Raw genomic sequence first — 24,820 nt, forward strand, 5'->3', positions numbered from 1 at the left:
TTGACAGAGGTCAGGCCTCCAGATGAATGCAGCATTTACCCGGGGCCGATGGGAGTTCTGAAGATGGCAGTAAAACACACAATGGTACACGGATGGAAGGGGCTATTATTTTTCCTGTGATTATTCGGAATCTATTTGGATGGAATGTTTCTGTAGCGTCTATGGTAATGTCATTTCAGAACGACACGCTTCTCATGTCAAAGATTATCATGACATCCCAGTTTGTTCTATCTGATAAGCAGGAACATCACGTCATCTACTTAAAATGCAAATGAAGATGCGAAACCTGGGGTATCTTAATTCGTAACTGGAGGATTGAGTCACATGTGCAAATGTATAAAGAAAGTTCCATTTTGAGACAAGACAGAAAGGAGGAAGCAACGCCAGAGCTCCACTCTCTCACAAACACAGAGCTGAAAGTGATTAGTGACTCTTAGTTTCTCTTTTTCCAGTTAAGCTTTAAATTGAGGTCCTGTATTTCAATTTTCAGTTTTATTTGAATAAATGTGACAAGGCCTTGAAGAAAGTGTTTATTTTTCCTCATCCACAAATCCTTGCTCAAAGGCAAACCAGGGAGAATACTAAAAACATTTATATTTGTTCTTCAGCAGATTTTTTTTTTTTTTTTTTTACTAAGTCAGTTCTAATTGCTTGCATGACACCATCCAAGCATGGAGCTGATCAGCTGATGCTTATGGACCTTGCTCAAAGGTTAAACACTGGCTCTCTGACAGTCCTGGGATTTGAACTTGTACAAGTCCAGCCCCTAATTCCCAACTACACTGGTACATTATCACAGCCCAGTGCTCATGCTGAGTGCCAATCGCTGCTGGCCCACTCGCAAGTCTTCGAGGTTTTCAGGGAAATAAAATGATGTAAATTGAGTTGGAGTGATCCAGGTCCTGGCCATAGCTTCGAAACACATTTGGCAGAGGGGCATTTGTGCAGCCAGTGAAAAAGCGGTAGGACTTGCTGACTAACATATAAAACAGCAGTTCTTAATCCCGGCACTAGAAAGCTGGCTCTGCACATTTTTTCCATCTTTCCTGTTTCATCACACCGCATTCTGCTCATCGAGTACATGTCAAGTGCTTTCCTAAGCTGAGTCAGGTGTGTTTGTGTTGGAAAAAAAAAAGTAAACGTGTTGAGCAAGTGTAGGGAAGCCATAAACTTATTAAATAAAGCTTGCAAGTGCGTGCATGAAAATATAAATAAACACAAAAGAGATTAGTGTATGTATTTGCATAAAGAAGATAAATTAAGCTTGCTTACTTACACACACACACACGTTTGGATGCCTCAATTAATTTAACGTTTGCTTCTAATGCTAAACATGAAAAACATACCTGTCTAAACACGCCCGCTCACAGTCACAGATGCGCTAAACACACACACAGAATGAGAGGACACAGCAGACCTCACTTGTCCTGTCTTGCCTTACTTATCTGAATGACAACTGAAAGGAAAAACATGGAAAAATATACAAATACACTACTTTATTTTTTTTTATTTTGAGGCCTATGTTAAATTTGAAAGAGACGAGAAAAGTGGCTCTGATGCATCACTTGTGGAGTCAGTTATGACGTTGTGTTGCACCTGTGAGCATCAGCAGCATGTCAGTGTAGGCATGCTGTACACCTATCCTAACACACGTGCACAAACACACCCCCACCCCAGGCTAACCATGCTGTGCCTAAAACATTAGTGAATTCATTTACACATTACAGACAGATCACGAGTCTTGATTTTCAGGTGATGACACCACAGTGCAATCTGAAGTTAGGAAAATGTGTGTGGAAGCTCTTCATTCTACATTTCCAGCTCCTGGCATAATGCAGGTGCACAGCTATAAAAGATGTTGGGTTAGGGTTTGAAGTCTTCAAAGCTAAAAAACCTTGCACCTTACAGTCCAACAACAACTGGCATGGAAATATTCCAAAATAATCTACTTTAATAACTGAGAGTGGACAAATCATAAGCCTGGACTTCTGGATTTTGTATACGGGACGTTTGTGTTTTATTTATAGTTGCTTAGCGGACATTAAAAAAATAAAAATAAAGTAAAGAAATAAAGTAAAGCATAAAGCTGTTCTCTAACTCCTGCTTACTACACACCCTCACCTTACAATTAAACACTCAGAGAAAATTAAGACACCAGCAACATTAAATTACACAAAAAACAAAACCCCTCACAGACATTATGTGTAATGAGATCACAGAATGCAATAAAGTCACTCAAAATCGTTAAATACTTAAATTCATTAGCACTAGAAAGGTTTTGTGGTGAAAATAACTGAGGAATTAATTTGTTAATGCAGTATTTATAGTTGAATTTGGAAGACTATTCACATTACTTGTTCCCTGAAATCGTTTACTAGTTTATCTTTTTGGTACAAGGCTGCAGAGATCATTACAGATGTGTTACATGAGTGAATTGAGTGTGTGCGTGTGTGTGTGTGCGCCCTGCAGTGGGTTGGCACTCTGTCCAGGGTGTATCCTACCTTGATGCCTGATGACGCCCGAGATAGGCAAAGGCTCCTCGTGACCCGAGAATAGATGGGATAAGCGGTACAGACAATGAAATGAAATTAAATCAGTAAATGAATAAATAAAAAATCCGTTTTACTTATTCAAGTAGAGCTAGTCAACAAGCAAACACAAAACGTGTGCTCATTCAGTGTGTGTGTTCGCGGCAGGTGTGTGAGATTGTGTACACACAATCCAATTTGTGGGGGTGGAGAGGGCTGTAATCAAGAGGGACGTGCAGGTGCAGCTCACGTAATTCAATATTTGCCCCTCAGATTGAATTGTGCCAAGGCAATTGCGATGACCTGATGGGCTCGATCTTGATATGCTGAAGGAGAGGAAGATGATGAGACGTGAAGGAGGGTGTCAATGGAAAGACACGCATACACAAACACACGCCATTAGTCGGTAAACGCCAAGGTGGAGAACAAGCACTTCCTGCTTGTAAGTGATATTTTTCCATCATTAGGGAATCTGCATCCTTTATGCAGATATGCGAATAAACTGTCCCTAAGATGGACTTCACATCACCCGACTTCAATCAAACCAGAAAGTGATTTAATACCTTAATGTTGAAAACAACTCAGACTGCTATACTGCACCTTCTTACTACAAACTGTGAGCATTTGCACTGCTCCGCTTTTGCACATCCTGCACTAATATACAGTGTATACCGCACTAATATACTTTATTTTCATAAAATTATTTATATTTTTTGTTTATGGTTCCTTTATTTCATTACAGTACACCAAGACAAACTCCCTAAGTTTTAAACCCATAGTACTTGGCAATGAAGATGAAGATTCTGAAGATGAAGTACAGCATCAGTCTGTCTGGATGTCCCTGTATCTCCATTAACTGTCTTAAATGAAATATACATGAAATAAACGAACTAAAGGACCCTGAAAAGAAAACGGTCATTCAGTTCACCTTGACAAATCCCGACTACTAGACTAGACTATACAACAAAGATGGGAGGAAACCCTAGAAGAGCTCAAGGAGCCATATATTCATTTATGAGAAACGCTTCAAGTCAGGTTTCCATTAGGTTAGGAATAAAACTCATGGGGCATGCTTTTATAGGTAAGTAATCAAAGCTGGGGTAGTTTAGTGACACCTCTGAAGTGCAGTTAACTTTACCAACTCCAACAGCCCATCCCAGTGTGTTTTATTCCTCTTACACCATAGTCATTTGACTGATGAGACTGATGCCATATTTCTGTTTATAGTTACATTAAATAATGCAGAATGTCTGTGAAACAAGTCAGTTGCTGTTATCATTTATCATTAGGTTGTAGCAGTGATAAATAGTCATTCCCTCACAAACCTTACAATTTTGTCTCTCTTGAAGTTAATAAGATATAAAATGCAGCATGGCATGTTATTGAGGAATCACAAAAAAAAGCCTTCTGTCCTGAGGAGTTTCCTGTTCTGGACAAGATACAATAAACAGCTAGTGAAATCAGAAAAAACGAATGATGTTTGATATGGATTCATAGCTGATGTGTGGGATAAACTTATTGAACTATCATATCTGAAGGCAAATAAGAAACTTTGCAATATCCAAAGTCTTGAACCAATCAGGTAAGACCTTGTGCCTGCACTAAAGCCCTTTGCTGTAGTGTAGATCTGCATGAAGAGCTCTCATCATTTTGACTAAAACATGTCCCACTTGTAGAAAGGTGATTTCATCAACACACACTTTACTGCATTAATGTCTGCTCCCTCCTTCGGTGGAGCATGTATCTGCTAAAGTCAACAGCTAATTACAGAGCAATTACAGACAGTTTGTTTCTGCTTACATTACTGCACTGATGAGTCCGACTGAGCATAGAGTGAGGGACTGTGCGTGTGTGTGTGTGTTGGAGCAGGGGGTATAAAGCATTTCCTCCTGATGTGCAGGAAATCTCTGCATTGTGACTGCAGTACGGCACAAGCACACTAGGCTGAGCACTTCTCATAAACTGTTAATTGTGAGCGTGTATGTGAGAAAAGGAAGACTACTACAGTACACTCAGTGTATCATTAATATCCTGTTCACACAAGACAGACATACAGGTGTGTATACACACATGAGCAAGTAAATGAACCTGCAAGCAATGAGTTTAATCCAGCATAATTGAACTGGGTACATAGGAAATGAAACCTGAAAAAAGTCTGAATATATGTCTTTAATTGACTTCATCTGAATCCAACTGCACTAATATACAGCTCAGAAAGTGGACAGAGGGATGAAATGCAGTTCCGACCAATCCTGAGTGCAATAACCTTCACACCTGTCATTTGTATCAGCATCTGACTGCACCTGCATGACAGGTTATTAAGCTTACAGTGACAAATTCCTTCACAGAGGACTGGCATTTTAGCCTCCTAATCACAACACTGTGTACACAGTTGTGCTATTCATGAATTTTTAAACTTACATGCAATGCCATAAAGCATGAAAAGAGAGATGAGAGTGTGTGTGTGTGTGTGTGTGTGTGTGTGTGTGTGTGTGTGAGAGAGAGAGAGAGAGAGAGAGGGAGAAAGAGAGAGAGGGGGCGGGCACAGACAGAGAGGTGACCCCTGGAAGAGAGTCTTTAGCACAATGTTATACCAAGAAGCCCAAGTCACAACTATTCCCCATGCAACAGGGCTAGAAACAAAGCAGCAGAGAAAAGAGAACAAACAGGGAGAGCAAAAATATCCCCTACCGAAGGAATTTTTTTTTTACTTTGCATCCCAAGTGTTGTGAGAAGCATCTAAAATTCTCTGTATTTCTGCTCAAACAAACATAAAATATCCCTCTCACATTCACACACCGAGACAGCACCGAGCGAGTGCGTCTCCTTTGCCGGCTGGTGCCGAGAGCGATACGCAAGTAGGATCTGTACTGACCTGGCAACATGGTCCATCCTTCACTCCCCCACCATTCCACAGCTGCTGAGGATATCCATACGTGTGTGCATGCGTACACGTTTCTGTGCACGTATGTTTGTCTTGTCAGCAGTGCTGGCAAAGCTGAGAAATCATGGTGCTATTTGTGTGTATGTGTGTGTGAGTGTGTGTGTGAGTGTGTGTGTGCGAGAGAGAGAGAGAGAGAGAGAGAGAGAGAGATTGAGAAAGAGAGAGAAACAGAGCTGGTGCAGGAGCTTAACTGAACCCTCTGAGTCCGCGGGAAGAGAGGCACTGAATTTGTGTGCGTGTTTGAGTGTGTATGTGTGTGTGAGTGTGTGTGTGTGAGTGAGAGACAGAGTAAGAGAGAGAGAGGCTGCAGAAAGGCTGAGCACATGCTTCTACTCTTCACTGTGTCTCGCTTACACTCACCCTCCCTCACCCTGTACTCTCTCCTCCCTCCTTCATATACATAGAAACATAAAAAAGAATACACAACTCTCTCAATATCATTTTTTTCTATAAAATAAAAGGAAGAACAGTGTGTGTGAGAGCATACATGTGAGTATAGTTGCGTTGTACAGTCATTACACAGAGTTTACCTGTGTGTGTGTGTGTGGTGTGAGAGAGTCAGGAATTGTTTTCCCATCATGCTGATATGTCTCTGCTCTCTTGTGTACATAGCATAATAGTGTATTGATCAGAAGCCAAAACCCACCGTGTTCATCCAGTGTAGAGCACAGCTGTGTAACACAGTCCTCAGGCACAGACTCATCTCTATACTGACTCAAAACCTGAGTGAAGATGAAGAGGAAAACACAGACTGCTAATTCTCCTCAGAATCAGAGCTCAGGCCATGTCCTGGTCAAGGTTATAGTAGACATGTAAAGAATACAAGTATTGTATTCAGAATATATGCACTGGTCACTCTTAGCAGATACAGATGCAAACAAGTAGCACACCATTTTCTTTAAAGAAAGCTTATACACACAGTAACTGAACAGGGATCCTGTGAGATACAAGAGGATTTCATGAAGCCGAGCAGGTGGATATTAAGCTCACAGAAAAAAGAAAGACCATCGGCTCATTAATGTGAATGTTATAGGAGTATAGTCAAGACAGCAACAAAGGAGCAACTCATCAACTGCATCATTACTGTAGCCAGCGCTTCATAGCACATATGTAATCATTGCGAGATTGTACGGAAATCGCACTGAAAGCTGACGCTCTCTGCAGCTAACCTAATGCGTAATGTTGATGCTGTAACAGCACAAACAAAAACAGCTGCTTTTCCTAGCTTCATCCGTCATTCTCATCTCTCATTCATTTACAGGTTTCATCGGTTCATGAGATGCGAGTCACAGGTTATTTCCATGAGAAAATAATGCAGCAGAAGACCGTATAGTTATTACTTTTGAAGCAGCCTTTAAAAGGTACATACAATATAATCTCTTTCTGAAAATGAACACAGCTGAAGATTGATGTAATTAATGTGCTTGGCAGCCTTTTCCAGCGGAAACCAATGTATGAAATCCAATCTGTCACTTCTGATCCGATGAACCAGAACGCATGCTAATGCCAAATGTGAACAGGGCCACAGAGTCGGGATTTCAGTCTTAGGGAGATCAAAAAAGCGCTAAAATCAAGCCGTAAGGGAGTCAAGGTCACGTCACAATCAAGTCCAAATAAAAGCAGGACTAAGACTAAAAACCATTTTCCAAGTCTTTTTGAGGCTGAGCCTTTACTTCATTTGTGCACTGTGCCAATGATTAGGCTATTCTTTCCAGAAAAAGCAATCACTTCTTATGAAACCTTGTGTTGAAAAGACAACAGAAACTTTACTTTTACAGACTCTTAGATGAGATCAAGACCATATTTAGCAAAAAAAAAAAAATTACAAATTGCAAAGAGCCAAAAGTTTAGCAATCAGGGGAGCAGAATTTAAACACAGTCCTGAGCACCTGATTGATCTAGCAGAGGTTGATGAATGTGCATTGCTAACAAACATTAAACACATCCATTAGAGAGATCTATCTTTGTGCAGGTCCAAGCACAACAACATCATCCTTATCCTCCTCTTCATCATCCTGATTCTCCTCCTCATCATCCTAATTCTCCTCACCATCATCCCGATCCTCCTTATAAACATCATCCTCCACCTCATCATCCTCATCATCCTGATTCTCCTCCGCCTCATCCTCCTCCTCCTCATCATCCTCCTCCTCTTCATCCTCCGCCCTGGTGGTCCAGTGGCAGGCTCCCACATTTTCACTGCTGTGGTGTGGGTTTGATTCCAACCCAGCCACTGAGGGGTTCACTCTCAATGCCAATTCCAACTCTGGATAAACTGGGACAGCTGCATCAGGAAGGGCATTTGGCGCAAAACCTGTGCCAAATCAAATATGCGGATCAGATGATCCACTGTGATGACCCGATCAGGGAGCAGCCAGAGTATAAAAAAACATTATTATTATTATTATTATTATTATTATTGCATATTGCTAATTTGCTTGAGTGCCAATGTTTTCTGCTATTGATCAGATCTTTGGGCTCGAATTCCAGCAATATAATGCTGCTTTTTACACCCACAACAATGCAATACAAAAAGGTGTTTTCCAGTCTCCGACTGAAATCTTAAAATGACAGTCCAATTTCTTACAACCCAGTTATGTGAATTTGAACCATTTATTTCAGTGCACTTCAACATAAACACTTTGCTTCACCCAACCACAAAACATACAACTGACTGAAATATTTCCAGTAGCAAGTAAGAAATAACTTGTGTCTACTAAATGTCAGATAGCTGCCATGTCTTCATACGCAGAATATTAAATAATGTACAGAAACTGCTGAAACGGCACTTACCATATTTCTGCTCTCAGAGATTTAGCTCCAAGTCCTTCAAAAGAAAAAAAAGAAAAAGTTCTAGACGGTTATATCTGAGTGAACTTAATCTAAATGTGTTTTTGGGTGTTCAGTCTGCCAGTTGCATATTTCTATAAGTGAAATCTAATCATTATGAAAATGTCATGGCACTAAGGCTCTGGTACTCAAAGGGAGAGAGAGGAGCTGATTCGATTGGATTTTCAGCAGCATGTCTTACCACACCTCCTGATGACGCATTAATTAAAACAAAAGAGGAGTTTTTAAAAAATCATTACACTGCTCTTTGTCAGGTTATGGCCTACAGTAATGTGACAAAAAAAAATACTACAAATATTTCCCTCAAGGCAAGGTGTTCCAGCACTCTTTACCTTTATGTCCATGGCTACTCTTTTCTTACAATCTCATCAGTCAGAACAAATCAAAAAGCACAAGTCCACATTTGTTTCTACACTGCTCATATTTCTAAAGAGAAATAAGGTCAATTTTCCACCCCTTTCAGCATGTGCAGTCCCAAAATTATCACACTTCAACAAGCCAAGCATTCGAAAGGAGTCACACAGAATGAATCAATGGTGGAAGCAGCTGGTTTCAACCCCTCAGGCCCACAGCATCAGCACTGGGCAGCAATTCAAACACACAAACACACAAATTCATAATTAGATTCAGAGCCAGGCTCATTTTCACTATGACCACCCGGTTAGCTTACATCTAAAATCGACCACCTAGCCTTTTCCACTGCACAAGTGCTTTAATTCAGTACATGAATTTAAATCCTGGACAAACAACAAAGCAATGAAACTGATGATTAGTGGTGATAATCATGGCTGAGATAACAAAAGAGAGGAAGCGCAACTCATGCATTAGCTCTAGAGCTTTTAGTGATTCAATCAGGTGTACAATGAAGCTCAGCGTGAGGAAGACCCTGAAGGCAAAAACAGTCAACCAAGATGATGGGTGAGGAGTTAAATAGCTAAAAAAAAAAAAAAAGATTGGTTTTCTGAGCTCCATCATTTAAGCAGCTAGCAGATTTATGAAGTGCGGTAGTAAGATGATGCTGCATCATAAATCATGACCATCATGTAAACATCATTCAAGTTAAGGAAAGAACATTTACAGTATATGATTTTATACTTTGTAACGTGTATTTAAACACACAAACACACCCCAACACTAACATCTACATACTGCGGGCACCTGGTCTACACAGGAAACCTTTTCTTATTGTTCTAAAGACTCATTCTCAGGAACCTAATTAACATAAAACACTCTAGAGTAATTCTACTCACCCTGCCATGAAATACATCGAGTCTCTCCCATGAGAAATTCTAGTCTTTATACATTTCAAAGAGGCTCAAGGGTTTAAAAACGAGTATGCACCATCACGGATTCTACGCCTGCTACATGGTCCATTGACTCTGTAAGTTCTCTTTGTTTTTTACTTTCTGTATATTGTCTATTTGTCTTTTGTGAAATAAACAAATTTATATTATACATTATATATTTGAACTTGGTTACATTATGTAATAATATATTATACACCGATCAGACATAACATTATGAGCACCGAGAGGTGAAGTGAATAACACTGATGATCTCCTCATCATGGCACCTGTTAGTGGGTGGGATATATCAGGCAGCAAGTGAACATTTTGTCCTCAAAGTTGATGTGTTAGAAACAGGAAAAATGGACAAGCGTAAGGATTTGAGCGAGTTTGACAAGGGCCAAATTGTGATGGCTAGACGACTGGATCAGAGCATCTCCAAAACTGCAGCTCTTGTGGGGTGTTCCTGTTACAACACGTGACAGATCAGGGCTGTTTTGGCACCAAAATGGGGGACCAACACAATATTAGGCAGGTGGTCATAATGTTATGCCTGATCTGTGTATATAATAGTTTAATATATAATAGCAGCATAAATTACAGATAATTAATTAGATGTGGCAGTCAGATTTTTATTTAACCTTCGGCTGTACCTATTCTGTCTTTGGTCACAGAAAAGCAGTAAATTAAGAAAATGTTTTTGTTGCTGTTGTTGTCCTTCGGCTGCTCCCTGGTCGGGGTCACCACAGCAGACCATCTGATCCACATATTTGATTTTGGCACAGGTTTTACGCCGGATGCCCTTGCTGACACAACCCTCCCATTTTATCCAGGCTCGGGACAATCACTTAAAGCTAACCTGATAATCAAATCCGTGCCGTGGCAGTGAGAGCGTGGGATCTTGCCGCTGGCCCACCAGGGACGCTAACATTAATAGAAGATCAGTTTAGATTTTAGTCCGACAAATGAAGGAAAAGTAATAGATAGGACAAAAGCTCAACATCTGTCTAACACATGACTGGGAAAAAAGCTAGAGCTCTGAAGTAAGAGTGACTCTAAAGACAAATGACTCAGAAACTGTTTTTATACATGATTTATGAAAATAATAATGAAATGCACATTTTAATGCTTTGCATGTTACAGAATATGCCAACATGGAGAACTCGAAGACCATCATCAACATGAGAAAACGGGGCACCGCAGTGACATTCCCAAGCGCAGGACATCACTCTCTTCTTTCATAAAACATACGTGTGTATAATTCATACAGTTTGCTCCCTGACAATTTTCAAAATGTATTAAATATTAACATCACAGTCTATTAGCTGTCCATAAAACAAGTCAGTTCCTGTTATCACATACATTATAACAGCTGTAAACAGTTGTTTCCTTATCAGCTTATAAGTATCCTTATATGTTTCCTTCCTTCTTTTCTCTCTTGAAGCTAAAGAGAGGAATGTCATGTTGTCAAGAAACCAACCCTTCTGTTCTGAAGACTTTCCTATTGTGGAAAACTTTACCTCTGGCTGCTATAACACCCTGACACTGGAGACTCCTTCCATAAAAGCTAAACAAGCATCTCCTCTCGGAACGATTTTTTTCACTGCAGCCGCCATACAAATCCCTGCAAATAGGTTGTTACTTTAGAAAAGGTATTTGAATAAGCTCATGCTGATCAGCCACTGTTAGAGAAAATGAATCAACATTGCCTGATCAGATAACAGATCCAAAAGTGCTGTATGTGGAAGGTAAACTACATTACATGCAATTTTGAATGGAGTAAAAGCTCTGCAACCTTGAAAGCCCTGAAACAAATGCCTTTTAAAAGCATCTTTGAAACTGAAAATGAGAAGTCGAATTTTTTTTTCAGTGCAGTTTCACTTATAGCTGTGTGTTGAAACCTGTGACCGAGTCTAGCATAAATGTAGAAGGCTCATGACAGCACAACCGAGCTCTCGATCTATTCAATATACTGATACTTATATAACAAGATATTTTCTTGTTATATTTTCTAACCACAAAAAGGCCAATACTAAAAGCTATAATATACTGTTCTATCAGACATGCAGAGCAATTTTCTGTCGGACAATTACACAAACATGTCTACACGCACACAAAAGAGGGAAAGATGAGGAGAGAAAGCCATGACTCAGGGGAACAGATATATCCGTGCGCTTCACAAAGCAATAACTTTCATTTGTATGCTTGGATATGTTGCTCTGCTTTGTTCTAGCTAAAGAAATCCACACGCAGGTTAGTGAGTCATGAGGGAGATGGAGCTGGACTGGGTCAGGAGGAACAGACAGGCCACTTTAAATCAGGACACTGAGAAAGAGAACACGATGAAGGACAATCAAATCACCCAGACACTTTTGTACAACTTGCTTACCGTGTGAATGTGTGTGTTTGAGAACAGGCAAAAAAAAATTGGGGGCTAGAGCTCAGGAGAACAATTTATCATACTGAAGGCAAAGGTTTTTGGTCAAATTGCCATTATTAGGTCACTGCAAATCATTGCTGTGTACCACAAACTGGAAGAAAAGAAATGGAATAATGATTAGTAACACAGGTTCATTAAAATTTGGATGTGATAATTAAAGAATAAAACATTTGGTGGCATTGTAAAAAAACTAAATCAGCGGCTATACTGTGATGCAACATGCATCCAATAAAAAAATATCCTGAAGTGTTTTATTCCCCTTACACCGCAGCAATCTGTCAACTAATTTTAATCATGGATAAAGAATGTGTATGAAAAATGCCTGAATTAATCAAAAGCACACGAACACAACCAGAAGACAAACAGATTGAGGAAGATGTGTTGTGTCTTAAAGCAACAGATCAGAAACTAAGGACTGATCTCCCTCCACGGACATCCTGCTGTATCCTTTTTTTTTTTGTCATTTCCACAAAACAAACAATCTTTTCATGTGATACAACTCTATAAAATCCCTAAAGTCAGTTCCTAACAGGTATCTGTGGATGAAATCCAGGATCTCGGGCTGTATACCAGCAGCTCAGGTAAGTAGGGCAGTGCCGGTGAAGCACAGTTCTATAATAAACAGGGTTGAAGAGCTTGGGATTCATGCTTATTTTCTGGAACAGTGGCCTTAGCCTCAGTGATTCAGGGGAAGGTGTCCTAAATGCACACATCTCAGTACTGAGGCTCTACACAGAGGCGTCTGAATCTCACTTATTGTAATGAGTCACTCGGTCACTGATCTTTTCAGTTGCTGGTCCAATCATTGATGACATCTGGCAAATTTGGCTGTCAGTAGAAGATCTGCTCAGTGAAGAAAAACTCCCGTCTCTGTGAACACGCCTGTGTGCTCAGAAAATCCCGTCTCCGACTTCTGATGGAGCTTTGATGTAATTTTGATCAAAATCACTGACTTAAATTTTAGGGTTCATGAGCTAATTCAATCTATGAGAGGAATAAAACACGAGAAAATGATGAGAAAGTTTTTTTTTTTTGTTTTTTTTTTAAATCAATTTACTGCCAGCTTTAATGCTAGAAAATGTCTGCAAGATATGTTATTACTTACATTATGGCAGCTATTAACAGTCATTTCTCCTCCAGCCTCTCTTTTGAACTCTCTCTCGGAGTTAAAAGAAATAAAATAAAATGCAGCTTAATGTGTTATAAAGAATTTGTAAAGCTTTCAGGCTTGAAGACATTCCTGAGGCGAAAAACATAATAACATGGTAAGCGCTGGCAATGTTATGTTCCATGTTAAATACCAACATGTTTACCTTTTAATTATTAGATTACTTCATACAACTAGACATACTAGATTATGTTGTACAATTTCCTGTGAATCATGATTATAGAAATTATACACTATTAGAAATAGAAGCCTCCTTGTGGTCCAGCGGCAGGATCCCACGCTCTCATTGCCACGGCCCGGGTTCAATTCCCGGGCAGGGAGCTAACCCAGCCACTGAAGAGTTTACTCTCAGTGCCGATCCCAAGCCCGGGTTAAATGGGAGGGTTGCATCAGGAAGGGCATCCGGCATAAAAACCTGTGCCAAATCCAAACATGCGGACCAAGTGATCCTAAATAGCAGGCGAAAGAACAACTACAACATACACTATTAGAACTAGTGCATTGATATAAACTTATCACTTGAATTATAACCAGCACTAATGCCAGAGATGCTGAACAGGAAGTTAATCAATACCCTTTGCCCAATCAGATTTGAGAATTCAACAGTACAGCAGAACAAAGAATAACAAATGACATTAATATGGGACATTCTAATAATTTTATGCAAGTATCTTTCTATAATTTCTCAATTTCTCAAAAAGCAGTGAAGAGATTTTTTAAATGCCATTTAAACTAAGTGAACAACTGTATCAAGTACACACATCTTAGTCTTTAGCTTTGTAACATTATAAAGGTAGAACTAAAGGGTACTTCACTTGGAGCAAGTACCTAACAGCAAAATTACCATTAACCTGTGCTACAAATCACTAAGAGGCCCAGGGCTCGTATACATCACACTGATTCACACCCCAGTCAGCATGGGCAGACCGCATATCAGATCTTACACACTGAAGGGCATTTTGGTTAAGGCTGTTTCAAACACCACTGTTTGTTTCTCTACAAAAGACACAGCTTGCTTCCCAGTCGTATAAGCACAGGAAATGGTGAAAGCTGAAATATGACAGCAGATATGAAGGGGAACTGGGGGTTTAGGGTGTATTGATTAAAACATGTTCCGGCTTGATCTAGTTCTGAATCAGGGAGCTTGTCATCAGAGAACAGGAAAAAGTGTATAATGTGTATATATATGAAAGAGAGAAAATTAGACTGTGCAATCAAAAAGGACTGGATGGGGGAAGGTTACAAGATAAAAGATAAATGTATTGTATGTGTGAGTGAGAGAGAGAGAGAGAGAGAGAGAGAGAGGGGGAGAGAGAGAGAGAGAGAGAGAGAGAGAGAGATAAAGTGCAATGGGCAGTACGCACAATACAGCCCATGTGGTTTAGCAGGTAGGCAGAGTGTATGGGATATTAATGCCAGAGTGGAGTGTCTCATCAGTTGGACATTAAGAGACCCACTGCAATTACATTCCCATCTTCTGCATCTGTGTGTGTCCAGCTACTGATAAATGATGGCCAGTCCAAATTGAGCATGTGAACAGCCAGCTACAGATAAATGGGCCAGTCGGCAAGGAGGGATAGTGAACTTGTTCATTTCGCTACTGAGACCACACACACACAACTTTTAAAAAGTTCAGGTAAAAGGTTTTGAGACATCAATGTAACACAAACACAAACATGGATCCCTTTAGCAATTTAAAGCACACACACTATAGACAGAGCCTCCTCCAAAACACTCCAGTTCTCATTCTCATTCCCATCTATTGCATCTGGAGTGTATGTGAAATTACCACAGGCAAAACATTTTTTTACACACATTCTTCTACTGAGAAAAGAGCAGAAAACCCATTTATACTAGAACCTCACACGTAAGGGAAATCCAAGAGCACTTGCCAAAGCAGTTTGATAAGTGTGTATAACATTTTGTAGAAGGATTCATTTATTTGTCACAGTTGGAAAGCTCAGCTCTATCACGAAGATTCTCCTGTGGCAGAAAGCATACTGACGCTGGAGACTCTTTCCCTAAATCACACCATATTAACAATTACTTTTTTTTTGTTTAAATAACCGCTTGTGATCAATAACGATTCTATTATGATTAGATGATTTGATAAGTCCATCATACGTTACGTCACTGTGAATGAGCTGTTACTATAAAAACAATAAAAACCTGCGATTTGAAATAATCACTGCTACGATCAGAGATGCTGTTATCAAACATTATCCAGCATCGTCTGACCAATCAGATTAGAGAATTTAACAGCGCTGTGGTACGATGTAACAGTTTTACAGGTGTATTACACTCTCACACATTTTACATTCCCATTAATGAAATTCAACAACTACTTTACAGTTCCTTTCTCAACCCATGTAAAAAAATAAAATCATAATCAGATTTTGCAGGGTTAGCACAAAGACTGAGCTAAAAAAAAAATCATCATAATCAAAGCTATCCACATTGAGTGACAGACTGTCTATACAAAAGAGGCTTCAGCACCGAGTTGCCACTTTGACAGTCAGTTACTATACGTGAAGTAGACTCGCGCCTCCTTCCATTCCATGACGAGGCTCTCCACATTCAGAACAGACCTGTCAATCAAACATCTCTGTGTGGTCTGAATTCCCAAACAGCTGCCCGAAACACAAGCAGTCCACAATGTGAAAGATGAATCTTATTTTTTTGTGATAATAGCCTTTCTGAAACATAAAGAATGTCCAGACATGAGAACTGAAGGTCCAAAAAAACGTTTATTACAGAGAGCTTCACTACTCTGCAAAAAATAAATACACACGTTGGAAAAAGAAACATTTAGATGTAGAAGATATAAAGGTTTCACACAAAATATAATCTAGCTCTAGATTTTCAGGATGAAAGATGATTTCATGAAACGTTAGATAAGTGCAGACTGAGCCAGACTGAACTGATGAATCCAGATTGGAAACAGTGGCTTAGGCTTAGATCAGTACCATAAAAATGACTGCAGTCCCATGATGCTGTGTTCACTGTGAGTGAACCAAGCCAGGCAGAAAACCCAGCAATAAGACAGTGCAGAGAGAAAAACACAACCAGAGCCTTCAGACACCAGGGAAAAGAACCCCATAAATGCATAACTAATACACACACATTCTCTCTCTCATTCTCCCTTCCCCTTTCTCTCTCTCAAACACACACACACACACACCCCTAATGCACCACACTGACCCACTTTACCAAGACAGACTATCGAGAGACCAGAGCCGGAATAAGCAGCGAGACGTTGTGGAATGTTCCAGATAGAGATGTTACTAACAGATCATAAACTCGTTATAACTCTATCTGAACGTTTTACAACGTGTGGCTTCAAAGCTGAACATGCCCCATCACCTTAGCCCAAAACCTCTATAGACACCTAACTTTCAGAATAAGAATAATAGATAATATTTCAAGACAGGACTTCCTCCATGTTTTCTCCCAAACCACAGAATACTACTGAGGAATCCCTGGCCATACAACAGTCAGCTGCTCTAGCCTGCAAAAGAAAAACAGAAATATTATTTTCCACTTTCTGTGCAAGAGAAGAGTGGGTAGAAGTAATGTCATCACTGCTGTTATTAACAACCTCACCATGACTTTCACAAAATCTTATTCATCGCTGCTGACCTTCCCTGCATGACCACTTCACTTCACATGGCTCACTTCTTCTATGATTGGTATTGTCACGGGGGGTGGGTGGGGGGGGGAGTGCTGACACTAGGCTTTTTGGTGTAACTCTTCATGCACAAGCCATCAGTGATCCAAGGTCCTCTAAATGAAGGCTGCGCAATATGGAACACTCCATTAAACCCATAAACTACTGAAGTCCCACAAAGATCACTCTACAGTCTGATACAGCCATTTATAGGCTCTAAATAGCTTCAGTAAGCTACACACTCTGATAAATAACAAACATTTTCTTTATTATAAACACATCCTGATGCACCAGTCTTTGAATGAAGACTGAGCCTTAGTAACACTGAGTGGATCTATCAAAAGCTAGATAAAGAAAAATTGAGTCTAAATAATTAATTAGATAATAAATAGCATGCAGTCACTGCTTTGGCCTACATGGTGTATTCATCTCCAGCTTTGCTTATAGCATCTAATGAAAGTGAATTTTCTAGCCTCTGCAGAGGAAAAACAGAGCACACAGTGACTGGTCTGACAGGTAAAACACACAAATGGGAAGCTCATGATTTAATGCACCAGAGTTAATATTATTAAAAAAAGAAAAGCAATATTACCCAATTAATTACCTTCAGCCAAGCTCACCAAAAAACACACTTGATGTAATTAACTGATGAAACAAGATGTGATCTTTGCCATGATGAAATAAAATGAACTGCACCACCTAGAAACCCAGTGGTGTGTTCATTTGGAAAAAGAAAACCTTTTGAATCCTTTTTGTTTTTCCTCTCTCTCTCATGCTGAAGTAGACAGAGATAACACAAATAATAGCTTTAGCTTAACCTGCACGACTGCATATTGATAACTGAAGTCTTATTAAAGTCTTAAATAACGGCTAATAAAGACAGAGGGTGGCTCATTGCCAAGTGGCCTCGGCCATGCATCATTATCTAAAGCACAAAACAAAAGAAGATGGACAAGGAAATGAAGCCAAGAAAGGCCAAAGAGCTACTCCAATCACTCCAAAGCTTTGATAGTGATGAGAAATACTATTCAAACTATTCAAAAGAAACGATCATCTTTGTTTTTACACACATACATGTGTCATGAACAATTTTACCAGATGTTTACAGAACATTTAACATGTCAGGGTGTTAAAAGTAATACTTAAGAACTGAAGTGCACATCAAGTTAATCTGTTTACTCATCATTGTCATTGAAATATGGATTTGCAGCCAGTGAAAATCTATTGAAGGAGATGGTAGCTCTCTAAGCAACTGGTAGTAGCTTGGTGGTGGTAGCTTAAGTGGTTTTTGGGTCATTGACTGGAAGATCGGGGTTCAAAGCAGCATCACTGCCAAGCTGCCACTGCTGGGCCCTTGAGCAAGGCCCCCAATCTCCCCCTGCTCCAGGAACACTGCATCATAGCTGACCCTGCGCTCTGACCCCAACCCCCAAGGACGGGAAATGCGAAGAAAGAACTTCACTGTGCAGTAATGTATATGTGACAACTTAACTTACTTAGCAAGATTATTAATAAGTGTCCAGGTTTTTGCCAAATAATAGATCTGAAATGGATGAATACATGATCAACAAGTTCAGGTTCATGAAAATGTGCTCTACATTTAAAAACAAACAAACAAAAAACTTAATCGCTTCTAATGACTGATGTTCCTATGAATCATACGATCTCCTGAGACCACACTGTCCTCCCACGGCAACATCAACCTGTTCATGTATAAAAGTTTTTACTCTTGTCTAATAGTGAACTTCTTCAAGTTTGAGAAATAGGGATGCAATTCAATAAGAACACACTAATCGGAATGAAAATACATGTTTCTAAACAGATACAAATAGAGAAACAAGTGAAATGTGCACTATTGATTTATTTTTGCCAGAGCAGGTCACAGGGTTAGCAAGCTTGTGGGGGTAAAGAAAGACTCTGACATTAGTGTGACTGATGCATTTACAGCATTCATGTATTCATCCTTAGTAACCACCTGGCCAGGGTCATAGTAGTTTAAATTAGGCTATTAATTTGTGTAAATCAATACACATAACCAAGTGAATTCATTAGAAAATGTCACGGCCAGGCAGAATCAAAAATAATAACTGCAGAAGCAGGATTAAAAATCAGAAAATTCAGCCTTAGCTACTGCCACTGTGGGTTAGACAGACAAATGAAAACCTTGAGGCACTAAACAGCTACAGAGACAAATACGTATAGTGGCATTGTATTACATCTATACTGAATACACTGATCAATTTCCATTATTATCTGGTGCTAACAGACAAATAATGAGTAGGTGCACATTACACAAACGAGAAAATAAACTATAAGGATCACTGTATTTTAGTTCCTAAGATACATACTGACACTGATCAGGTAAATGTAGCACTGGCTGATTCATCTCCACACACACACAGACAATAAGCGAGATACACTGATGTTACTGTGACATATCAGTCTGGCAGAACTAATCTTTTGGGAGATGTCAGATTTCCTTGGACCACACTAACTAAATATGGCTGAGGCTGAAATATGTAGCTGCAGAGTCTGTTCTTACATAGTGTTCGATGAAATGCAGCAATAGAGGACATGCTTTCTGCAGCAGTTCAGATTGAGGCTGGATGAGGGACAAAACAAAACAGACACATGCTTGAAGCAAGAGGAGACGCAAGACAGTGTTTGGAGTATAGGTCACTGCTTTTTGACACAAGCCCAATCCAATCCTCAGCTTTCACCCAGTGATGCTCTCTGGGGTGAGACACACACAGCATAGTAGAGCAGGGTTAGAACAGGGTGCACACTCAAGGGTGCACCCACACACAAATACACACACACATATATACAGCAGAACCGGTAAAAGATGCACACACTGCAGTGAAATAATAAGGGCAATGGGGCGAATGATAGCAGCAGTGCATCAGCTATTCACCGTCATCAGAGTGAAGTGCCACAGAACCGATGGTGCCATGCCAATAAGCAAAAGGTCACTGATACTGCGATACTGAAAATGTGAGCATGTCAATCGCAGACACACCGACAAAGCTTAGGACTAATGCTGATTCCATGCTTTTTCACTTAAGAGGCAAAAAATGCTGCTCATTAAGAAGAGCTGACATCTCAAGCAGCTCTAGTCCTTTAAATGATGAAAAATGTACACATGGTCAGAGGCGGAAAGTACTTAAGATTTTCTTACGGCATAACATTTGTTTAATGCAGGACATGGCATGGAAAACGACTATAGGTTTGGAAAGCGTCCATTTTATACAGCCTACGCAAGCGTTAGAAAGTACTAAAGTAAATGTGTTTCATTACTATACTCTGGTGTCGTTTTACTTAAACATAATTAAAATGATAAGATAATTTATTCTGGCCCACTAAGCTGATTGGATAAGCGATGATCCGTGAGTGCTTATATTTAGTCTAACAGCGCTGGTACATTTCAGTGTGCGCATCTCTATGGATGCTTGGGTAACAACATTGCTTAAATAAATATTTGCATCCTTATTTAATTATTTTCCAATTTAAAAGAAAATCTTTATTTCTTTTTTTATTTAGAACTTATTTATCACTCAAAGTGCTTGTTATTAGACTCAACTTCTTATGACAGAAGGGTTCTTCGAATAAGAGTGATTTAGAATAAAAACAATTTGATTTATGCATTATAAAAACTTATGTAAAAGTCTGGGCAAAATGTGGCCCGGCTTTGTGAAGCAGCACTGATCCAGTAACAGTAAAGTGTAACTACAGCTGAGTGTCAAAGGGTGGCTGTAAGATATTTTCTCCTGAACCCTCAACACCTGCACTTTACTGTAATCATTCCTTGCCCTTTTGTAGGTCTGTATCATACAGGGAGTTTTTCAGACACTAATCATACTCAAAAATCCATACAAAACCCACACTGATCTTGCAGTGCTAAGCAAAAAGGCTGATGCTACAGATTCAGCAGATTTGTTTAAGTGTCACACCGTGCAGACAGCACAGTGAGAGAGGTTTAATATATCTGCAAGTAAATCAAGTCCATTTTACATAGACACTTAAAAGTGGGAGTTTAACAGCAATTAATTGTGAAGGGGTTAAGGGTGAACAGAGACAGGATCAAAATCCTGGGAACTACATGATAGCAGACTGTGAACAGTTGCTTGGAAATGCAGCACTAGTGACCAGCAGACTAGAAGACACAATCCTTCAAAAACTTGAGTTTAGCTGCACTATGTCCACCAAATATTTTTATTTCTATTTTATTTAAGGTCACATGTTATGAGACTTTACACCACATGGAATAATAACATGGCAACATAATCCTAGATTTAAAAAAAAAAAAAAAAGAGACAGAAAAGACATCCATCTTCCTTTCGCCATCACATAACCTAAATAAACTGCACTTTCTTGAAGATCATTACATTTTCCTGCTCTGCTGTTAGTTATTACTGCTATTTCTGTTATTCGTTTTGTTGAAAGCTGATTTCAGTGTGTGGAAAAGATAATATTTAGCCTTGACCTCCGTTGGGATAAAGGGGCAGAAGCTCTCTTAACCTTGTCATCTCTACTAATAATAATTCTAAATCCTGATCCAGGATAAATGATTCTTCTTGCACACTGTAAACTCACTCTACTGCTGCTGATGCCTGAAAATGAATGACCCATCTTCAAGATCCCTCACCCTTCATGCACGGCAAACAATAGCCCGTCTTTGCTGGACTGGTCTTCAAACCGCTGCTCTTGCATCAGACTGGGACAGATGGTGGCATTCAGTCACTCTAAAGTGCACATAAATTTCTCGCTAAAATGCCAGGCCAGCACTGTGCCATGAATATGTTGTTCCCGTCGAGCAGATGTGAAGGGGAGATTTAGGAGCATTAATTTTTTAAGAGACAACAGAATCACTGAAGTGTAAACGCAAAACACACATTAACGGTCTTCTGATGGTCTTATCTATTTCTTTAATGATGTGTGAAATCAGACAGAAAATGAATAAGACAGTCAGCAAACCCTTTATTACTCAAGTCCTTACAAGGCCAGCTCTAATAATCCCATTGTTACAAGTTTTACAAAAGTTTCCCCATCTGACTTACTCTATACACACAGTATACACAGTAGATTATTCTTATCTTAATCCAGGAGCTTCAGCATGTTTTATACAGAGGGATTAAGCAAACTGCTGACTTTCACACCCCTGGAGGCTTCTACAGTGGCTTTTCAGCCTGAACATGTAGCGTGTGTAAAGATTCATGCAGCAGTATGAGGTGAGGGTGTGTTTAGCTCAGCTTAACTATTGACTGCCGTCATTGCAGTGACTGTCATTAAGCAGGTCTGGGCCACAGACAGCTGCCTGATAAGAGCTTGAGCATCAGCACTAACGGGGCTTATCAGTCACAGAGATCCTGTCAGGCACCAGATGTGAAGTTACCGAGCCATAGCACTTTACTAGCACACCAGCCAACACAAAAACCTGTGCTTGACAATTTGTGGCAATATTTGTGCACATCAATGGTGCCAATTTTGTAAAAGTCTGATGACTAGAGTTTTGGAAAAAAAAAAAAAAAAAAAGTTAGAAGAAAATTAGAATTTCATTTCTGCCCGTCGGCAAGTTAGAGTCGTGTCTATGAATGTTTTCAGTATTAATAATGAATGAAAAGACACAAGTATAAATATAAATCACATAAAGAGCTTAAAATATACATTATAAAATATATATCATAAAAACACAAACGTAAGGCATAACGCATTTCATTTTTAAAATAATAATTCTATTAAAACTTTGCACCATCTAAAATGATCAATTATTATTAAAAAATAATCATCAACTTGCCATCTACAATAATTTTTCCTAAAGAAAAATAAATAATTGTCTTTCAGCATTTAACAAATTCCCCGTGTTATATAGGCTCTTTTAGATGAATATTCAACAATAGGGTGGCATAAACTAGATTTTATTTTTAATTTTTATTTTAAACAGCACACAACCAAGTGTTTTATTGTTCATATACCACAACAATTTGCCTTTTTTATTATTATTATTCAAGAATAGCACCTGCCAAAGCCTGTTCCTGGAGATCTGAGCTTCAGCACCTAGCATAACAGCTAAAATTACCCAGCTCTGAAATTCTCAGCACAGAGCTAGGAGTCTCACAGTTAGTCTACCAGGAGTCAGTTAAGCGCTGGGGACCATTCTGATAACCTCTAATACATTATAGAGAGAGCTGTGGCAGTAAAATATACAGTCCACAAGGAATAAAGCTAGCCATGGCAAGAATAGTCTCTGATAGTCTGCTGTCTTTGTGTGATCATCCAAGACACAGCCAGAAAAAAATAAATCAGTGTGAAATGAAGCCAGTGCTGCGTTAATTAAGACATTACATAATGGCAGAAGTTATTGTATAATATAGGCAGCATTTTAGAAATATGACAGGTGTGTATACCTCTAAAGCTCTGAATGTATTAAAACAATGTATAATACACAGTATGACACTGAGGGAGTGTGAAGAAGAATTAAAGTAGCAATAGGTCATGTGTGTAATAAAGCAAAATAGCCAGGATGTAGAGCTAAAGAATTATATCGCTTCCCAGATAGTACACTTCTTTAATTAAATAGGTTTACAAGGATATTATTTTAGCTTAATGAATGTCTGCAAACAAGAGGATGTTTTGAGGTAAACAAACTAAATGGTAAAAGTGGGGGAAAAAAAATAAATATATTGAAATACGAAATGACCAACCTCTGTCCTCCTCAGTATCCTTCTCTTCCTGCACAAGGTTGGGAGGTCTGTATGGTGGAGGGAGACGCATGGGTGGAGGTGCACTCCGCTGTTCTGGTTTCTACCTCACACACACAAAACACAACCATCAGAATATTACATATCTGTACATCTCCAACTAATGAGACAGGTAAACTACTTCACATGCAGCACTGCACGATGTTTATAAACTGGATTATTTATCTGGTTTGAAAAGCTTTTAAATAAAATATATGATATTTTTTTTCTGAGCAGTTTTACTCCCACTACTTTCTATCTGTCTTATGCAATCCACATTCCATGCATGTATTCAACCATCCTTCAATTCATCCAATTATCCAGCCAAGTACTGTATGCATCCTTCCACCCAGTCTTAAGTGCTCTTATCTATTCACCTGTACACTCACCCATCAATTCACGCACCTACTGACGTGTCAACCCATCCAGTCGTGTCTAAAACTGTTAACTGGCATGCTAAAGGTTATATATTTATTTAAAACCCTCATAAAATGACACACATCATCAACCTCCTCGTGACATTCTTTAAAAAAATAAAATAAAATAAGCGTTCTGAGAGTGCTGAAACCGAAATATACAAAAAAAATAAATAAAAGGGAAAAAGTGAAAGATTGCCCTGACATACACTGAAGTGGAATGCTGGAATAAAAATGTCACAAAGAGCAGAGAGATTGCTTTCTCTCCTTCCACTGCCTACTTTGAGGTGAGAGAAAACAGTTGTGCACTGAACAGCAGCTTAAACAACTGCACGGTGAAAAAGGGTACATCTACATGCACACGTATTCATTTAACAAATGCTCTGAGCTGTTTACACACTCTACTCACGCAAACACACCCCCACACAAAGTGCTTGTGAAAGCTCACGTCATCATCAGGTTGTCTAAATAAACAGGCTATTTGCTGGATATTTATCAAATGATGGTTGTGTGTAATTAATCCTATTTGCTGCTGCTGCTTTGTGGGCCAGCGCTGGTGGTCTTTGATTGATCTGTTAGTATGAATCAGCCATTTGTGCTGCTCGCTAATGACCTGCGGATAAAGCCACGGTGCAGAGGGAGTAGCATCCTCATGAGGGCCGAGTACCTGCTCAGACACATCAAGACTCACTTATGCCTGATTAGTACCTAATGAATGATGCAGAAGCTAAAGAGCTTCTATAACTTCATATTGCAGCCTTTCAAATCTCAAAAATAATCAAAA

General features: G+C 39.3%; 1 protein-coding gene across 6 annotated transcripts in view; it reads right to left on the reverse strand.

Annotated features, from left to right (window-relative positions):
- The window catches only part of patj (PATJ crumbs cell polarity complex component), a 114,573-nt gene that overhangs the window by 50,190 nt on the left and 39,563 nt on the right, over positions 1 to 24,820 (reverse strand). For all 6 annotated transcript variants that reach the window (XM_058401365.1, XM_058401364.1, XM_058401363.1 and 3 more), the window contains one exon: positions 23,585 to 23,684. In XM_058401365.1, the coding sequence (XP_058257348.1) occupies positions 23,585 to 23,684 (100 nt within the window). The remainder of the gene's footprint in view (positions 1 to 23,584; positions 23,685 to 24,820) is intronic.

This window comes from Hemibagrus wyckioides, linkage group LG10 (assembly GCF_019097595.1).
Source record: "Hemibagrus wyckioides isolate EC202008001 linkage group LG10, SWU_Hwy_1.0, whole genome shotgun sequence".
Lineage (NCBI taxonomy): Eukaryota > Metazoa > Chordata > Actinopteri > Siluriformes > Bagridae > Hemibagrus > Hemibagrus wyckioides.